Below are 7,025 nucleotides of genomic sequence, written 5' to 3' on the forward strand. Positions count from 1 at the left end.
GACAATTAACAACACAATGCCTTTGAAATTTGAGAGCAACCCTGATTTTCCAATCTAACTTACATCTACAAATAAATGTCTACTTATAGAAAATCATACTTGTTAATTTCATGATCATGTTTTACAACAATTCCACAAATAAAATAGTGATATTATTAAATATTAATTTCAAGAACTTATATTTCAGTTTTACTTTTTCATTATTTGTTTCACACATGCATTGATAAAAATAATAAAAAACATCAATGTAAAGCAATAACCATGTAATAAACGTATCAATTAATTCTCTTTTATATACAACTCTTTTTTTCTTTTTTAAAGCTACCAAACGTTTTGATTGCAAATCCTAAGCCATTTTTAATTTTAATTTTATTTTTAAAAAAAAAACCTAATTGCAAACACATATTTTGTTCTACAGTAAAATACGGACAACCCATAAGTGCAAACATATCTGTTCAAGAAAAATACAAGGCACAAACATAATAATAATAATAATAATAATAATAAAATAAAAAACAACGACAACATTATGGGTTTTGTAAAAGTTAAGACCATGAAGAGCATTGAATGGTAATAACTCAAGACAATAGCCTCACCTCCTCCTCATCTTCCCGAGGCATAGATGGTCTTTGTATCAGCCAGATCTTCGCATTTCACCCTCATTATCTACGAATCTGACCTCAGCTCCGTTCACTTTCTATATTATTTCCTTCTTTCTTTCGTTTTTGTATGTTAGTGTGTGTGTTGTGTTTTCAGAGCTTCGTTGCAGTTCTACCCACTGCTCTCGCGAGGGAGGGAGAGGAAAAATGAGGCCATGGAGGGTTGCCACTCGGGCTCTGTGGATGCTGCGTACTACTACTACTACTACTACTACTACTGCTACAGTGCAGGGGTGGCACAGCAGAAGAGCGCCAGCCCCGCACTCCCTGGCTCGCGTCTCCACTCAGGTATTATCGGAGTAAGAATTCGTGGGTGGGTTGATTATTCTTAGGGGTTTAATGCTGCAGATTTTCATTTGGTCTCTTGAACTGTGTGCGGATCTTCGTCGGGTGGTTGCACGTGGTTTCTGTTGGAATGCGGTCTGCTGCATGCGTGAGAAATTGGAGGTTTCCGAGTTTTTGAGAATTTTGTAGTCTCATGAATTGGTGTTTATGGATTATGGTGTGTTTTTTTATTCCTCCAAGATCATTCTTATTTTGCATGGTTTTCTGATTCATTTTTATGGTATCTGATGGTTATTTTTTTGCATTGTTGGTTGTGAAGGAATGACCTGAGTTTGCTAATTGTTTCCTGATCGAAGTGTCTGGGATCGACTGGAAGTTCATTGGTTTTGCTGAGGATCCTCGGACTCTGTGTCGTGAATTTACGTCTTTTCAAGTGTCTCCTTTGTGGAATGTTACAGGTTTCGGAATGTTGAAGGTTGCTAAATTTTCACAGAGATATGTTTTGCTTCGAAATTATGCGGGGTCTTTCTATCGTCAGGCAGGATCTGGGAGCGCAGTCAGCCTCTAAAAAATCTGACTTTTCGGTGTTTGCCGGGGAAATGAAATTGTGTCCGAGTAGTTCATTAGTATGTTGTCTTTGACACTCTAATAAATTTTATTTAATTAATTGCTTTAAGAAATTTTGGTGCTCTTGGACGTAGTTCCAGGTCATTTGTGCACTCTGTCAAGTAAACCCACTGTCGGCGTCTATTGCCTTGTTATGGACGATATATATATCTATATAGTTCATCTGAATCGACAGGATGCTTTTAATTTTTTGCTTTAATACGAAACACTCTCTCATCCCGGATTTCCCATTTCCGACTCTTGCTACTTGAATCTCCCAGCCCCACCACAGTGATTGTTTTATTTCATTTTGAAAGTTTCCTGTAAAAGAAGCGTCATGGGCATGCTTTCTTGGATAAGGGGTCCATCGTCTATTGTGGCAGAGCCTGAGAAAGTTGCCAATTGGTCCTCAATTTTAAGTAGTCGCACTATAGTTATCTTTAACAAATATATTTTTATTCATTGTTCAATGTGCAACAGATTCGAAGACGAGAAGATCTGAGTAGGAGCTACTCTACTGCGACATTTGCGGTACGTTTTTAATGGGCATTACGTACACGTGGGCTTTTATTTACTTATTTATTTATCATAGTCTAAGCTCTAGCATTTATGTTTTCATAAAATAACTGTACCATACCATAGCGAGTTAAGAAGCTTGAGTAAGTACAATAGAATACGCATTCCCTTTTTTATGATAACAACCTCCTTCCAAAAGATGCATACATCCACATCTACGCCAGCTAGGCACATATCTCTTCTTGAAAGGTAACTGGAATGAATTGCTATTTTGCTCCTCGGTTTTGCCATTTAGCTCCGAAATTTGCTTTGTTTCAACCACAGCTATTCCTCACCAAGCAGTGCTATCACTGTCAACATTGACATGGAGCACGAAGATAGGTTTCCCACACTTCTGTAGTGCTGAAATGGCACCCATTGTGGGTGTGACAGCACGTAAATACGCCAGATAACAATCCTGATTTGAAATGGGATTTCACTCCAGCGAACATGGAAAAGGTGTGTTTATGGCCTTAGCGAACACTGTGTTTTCTTTTATTGATCTTTATGGATACGTCTGTACATGAAAACAAGGCTGCTGTTTCCGATGTCTACATTCTCGTGCTTTTGCAGAGGAGACTAGTTTTGAATGTGGTTCTTACCTTTATTTTTATCATTTTGTTATTAATTTACGTTGTATGGGGTTAATGCACCCTAGCTCTTGGGGTCATTTTCAAATTTGTTGTACCTTCGCTTAGAAATATTTAGTTGCGATGCTGCCCCGTATTGTGCCGGTCTGCCTGCTTTGTTGGTTGTTCTGAGCCGATGTTCTGAACGGGACGAATTATCTGTTGGATTTCTCGTAGTCGCAACTTAGCGTTTGTTGTGTTTCCTAATTTATTGAGTACTCTGTTTGCGAGGCCAGGTTAAGGAATTGCTCTCCCATTATCCTAAGAACTACAAACAATCTGCAGTTATTCCTTTGCTCGATTTAGCTCAACAGCAGCAAGGTGGATGGCTTCCAGTACAGGCCATGAATAGGGTAAATATTTGGGTGTTTCACACAGTGCATCCTTTTTTACTTTGACATTCATGAGAGGAGTTGCCTTACAAATCTTTGCAATGGTTGCAAAACGTAAGTTAGCATGTTGTGCTCCTATGCTGCAGCCGACATCATTAAATTAAATGTTGTCCTGGAATTTATACTTTGGGTTGACTTTGTATCGCTACTGAAGATTGCAGAGATAGTTGGATATGCACCAATTCGTGTGTACGAAGTGGCTACTTTCTACTCCATGTTCAATCGTCAACCAGTAATTATCGTTATATAGCCTTTGTTTATTATGTTGTGAACGTTGAAGCTTTGAATGTTAATTGTGAATTGCTATGCTTAATGAATTATGGTTGACAGTAAAATATTCCTTGATTTCTCAAGGATCTTCCACATGAAACAGCCTATATTTTTCTAGGCATTGAAATCTCTGTTGCAGGGTGTGTGTTGATGCCCTTCATGGTGGACAGGTTGGCAGGTATCATTTACTCGTGTGTGGAACTACACCATGCATGCTGCGAGGATCTCGAGAGATTGAGGACGCTCTCCTGAAGCATTTGAATGTAGCTCGGAATGGTGCGTCCATTTGCTGTTCGTTTCGTAGTGACTGCATGATTGGCCCACTTCATCTGGTGTATTTTATGTATATCCCATCCGTTTGACTTGTGATGCCTGTTTTAAAGCTTCTTGCACTTTCTTCTCTTGGTTGTGTTGTTACGTTGGTTATTCGCCCTTTCGTCTTGAAAATGGACAGTCTGCAATTAGTTGGGCATTTGGATAAGACAATTTTGAAAAACTAACAGCTAACGTAAACACTTGCAGAAGTTACAAAGGACGGTTTGTTTTCCGTGGGTGAAGTAGAGTGCATGGTATATTTGTTTGCTTCCCTTCAGGATCTTCAGAATGAAGCCTTGCATTGTCAAAAGGGGCGTAGTGAAGTTTGGATTGAACCGTAAGATTAGTGTTGTGATCTTCACGTATAGGATTCTTTATTGCAGGTTTTGATAGCTCCTGCTTAGTTTAAACCCTGTGATCATTCAGTTTAGTATGTGTATGGTAGGCCTGATTCGGAATTGTCTTTTTGAAGTGTGGATTACTTCTCCACTTATTAACTGGTTTTATTTGAATTGTAGGGCTCCTGTGTGAATGCTCCAATGATTGTTGTTGCTGACTACTCCAATGGTGTTGAAGGCTACTCTTACAATTACTATGTGAGTTTTGGTCTCATCTGCTTTTTCTTTATTGTCAGGGCACGTGACGTTTGGGTACAATACAAAGAATACCTATGAATTACAATTTTTGCTTTATTCTCAATCTCGCGTGAATGAGATCATGACTGTCTATTTGGTGAAATTTTCGTGCAGTTCCTCTTGGCTTTTTAAGATATGCCTTGTATACTGACTGCTGCATTAAACCTCATTGTTTGTTTTCTAGGAGGATTTAACTACCGAACGAGTTGTGGAGTTGGTGGAGGAGTTGAGACAGGGAAAGAAACCCAAGGTATCTTATTTACTTCTTAGAAAACTTCACTTTATGGGAAATCCGCTCAGTTTATCCTCGAATGAACCTAGTCCTGTCCTTATGTCTTGAAGTGTACGATGCTTAACCTCAATTTCGGTAAGTGAGCAGCAGGATTCTGATGTTTCACTTCATGAGTTGGTTTAGGGTTTTAGGGTGTTTATGCACGATGGTTGTTATGCTGACTTTTGTATTGTTTGGGATGTAGTGGGGCACACAACACCCAGAAAGGATCAATTGCGGGCCAGCAGGTGGCAACACGACGTTGTTGACAGAACCTAGAGCACCTGCTTGTCGGGACTTAGATGCGTGCTGAGTGGTCATTGTCATCTTGTGTGAACATATTCTCCGTTACTTCGTTGAGGTTCCGATGATGTCTATTTGTAAAAAAAAAACCTGCCAAAGCCTTACTAATTATGCTGTTGAGTTCGCAACTTCCCCTATCTTATTAGATTAAAAGATGATCTTAAGTTTTTGTGTGAGTAGTGGTGGTTCTTGGTGAGGTTTCAAGAATTCTTTTGTTCGAAGCGATGGTTTTGACAAAAGAATGGATGTTGTTCACTTAGATCCGCACGGCCGAGCCCTACTTCTTTTTTCTATCTATATTATATGTTGCTTAATATTCAAAAGTAGGTTGTTTCCCTTCCATTCCAGTTTAAGTTGACATGGTCGATGGTTACCTTGCTATCCTTCCTACCTACAAGTGTTGTATGATGTGTGTATTAGGTGCTTGAATTGATGATGCTCACAGCACGGTTCTTGCTTGGTTACGAACAAGAATAAATTGTAACAAAAGTGTGAAAAGATTTGAAAAAATGACACTACTTTGAGATCGTTTCACGTTTTAAAAGCACAACAAAATTTAGTTTCCTTCTACGCCCGCTTGTATTTCTTTTCGTTGGTTTTCATGTTGAGTCAGGTAACATTTCAGTAATATTTATGAGTGTTCAATTCAATTCAAGTTTTAAGATTGCATGTTACTGGAAATCATTGAATATTTGGGAATCACAAACAAGCAAAAAATCAATACACTCTTGTGTTATTATATATATATATATATATATATATATATATATTCACTCAAAGATAGTATAATATTAAAACTAGAATAACTATTGCAAAAGATAAGAAGACTAAAGACTCTTGAAATAAGTCTAAAGACAAGAAAGATGTTGACAAGAATGAAGAAAGCTTTACTTTTGCCTCAATATACTAGCTAACTAGAAGCTACATGATAGCATTCTCTAGGACCTCTAATATGTGTCTAACTTGCGAGACATGTGTCCAATTTGTAAGACAAGTTTCCTACATGTGTACAATGTTGCCAACTTGTATCACAAGTCACCAATATGTACAACACATGGCTCACTTGGCCAAGTTTTCAATCTATCAATCATTTATAGACAAGTATAAAATCAAATGTGAGTCTATAAAACTTCTAAAAAGGTCGTCTATGAGATATTATGAAATTTATTTACTTCTATTTAACTCTTTTAAATCTAAGAAATTATATATGTTTGTAACATTATCATCCTTTTTAGAGACAAGCTCTACAAGGAGTGGTGATCATATGTTGAAGAGCCAATAAATTGTATTTGTCACATACTTTAATCATTGTTGTCTTTGAATGTAGTTGATAGGTTTTCTTGGCCATCAAGAAAATTCTATATCTAAACATGAAGACTAATCTCATATTTGGTCATTGTTGAGGCCTTCATAACTTTTTTCAAATAAAATATTTGAAACACCATTAATAGTGGTTCCTACATCTAATAATATTATCAAATTTTGGAAGTCTCTTCAAAAGTTACAATACCAAATATATTATATCTTGCTATCTATTTGAGGAAATATATGTCATTTTTGAGAATCTTCATTCTTATTATATTGGCTTGAAGGCTTTAAAAATCTCAATACTTTATCTAGTAAGTTAGCAAATAATAGTTCTTAAGTTAAATCTATTAGTTGTTGATTCTTTATCTTCTTAGTGCTACAAATGTACAAGATATTTCAATATATTTTGGCATATCCATACAAATATATAAGAAATTTCAATCTATTATGGTATCACTTTGAATCTAAGACTTTTATAAATTCAAATCCTTGATTTTTATCACTTCTATTGGAAGAAGTAGTACATATCTTTATTTTCAATCTATCTACTAATTTTTATAGCTCAAGAAGAAATACATAGAATATAAGATTGTTCTTTATAAATTTGGATAGATTTAATTGATATGCAATTGAATTAATTTTTTTACAAATAAAAACTTGTCCCAATCTATATTAATATAACTCGATACAAAAAAAAAATATCTTAAAATTATGAAAAAATAATCATAATCTTTTGCTAATATAAACTTTGAGATTATTCAATAGATATCTACGTTGATTTATTTTTGTTCTTGAAC

At 36.1% G+C, this 7,025-nt stretch overlaps 1 protein-coding gene across 5 annotated transcripts; it reads left to right on the forward strand.

The window, feature by feature from the left end:
- The first annotated feature begins 706 nt into the window (after nt 1-706).
- On the forward strand, nt 707-5,262 carry LOC112278814 (NADH dehydrogenase [ubiquinone] flavoprotein 2, mitochondrial). Of its 5 annotated transcripts, none has more exons than XM_024512611.3 (11): nt 708-947; nt 1,403-1,419; nt 2,031-2,081; nt 2,499-2,564; nt 2,971-3,087; nt 3,281-3,358; nt 3,567-3,672; nt 3,919-3,965; nt 4,230-4,307; nt 4,531-4,596; nt 4,823-5,262. In XM_024512611.3, the coding sequence occupies exons 1-11, from the start codon at nt 815-817 to the stop codon at nt 4,928-4,930; spliced, it is 867 nt and encodes a 288-aa protein (XP_024368379.1). In that variant the 5' UTR covers nt 708-814; the 3' UTR covers nt 4,931-5,262. The 5 variants fall into 5 exon arrangements, with proteins under 5 accessions (XP_024368383.1, XP_024368379.1, XP_024368381.1 ...); XM_090244809.1 differs by having other exon boundaries at nt 742-947; nt 1,264-1,419; XM_090244807.1 differs by having other exon boundaries at nt 742-947; nt 1,403-1,570.
- The last annotated feature ends 1,763 nt before the right edge of the window (nt 5,263-7,025 follow it).

This window comes from Physcomitrium patens, chromosome 2 (genome assembly GCF_059467195.1).
Source record: "Physcomitrium patens ecotype Gransden chromosome 2, ASM5946719v1, whole genome shotgun sequence".
NCBI classification, from domain to species: Eukaryota; Viridiplantae; Streptophyta; class Bryopsida; order Funariales; family Funariaceae; genus Physcomitrium; species Physcomitrium patens.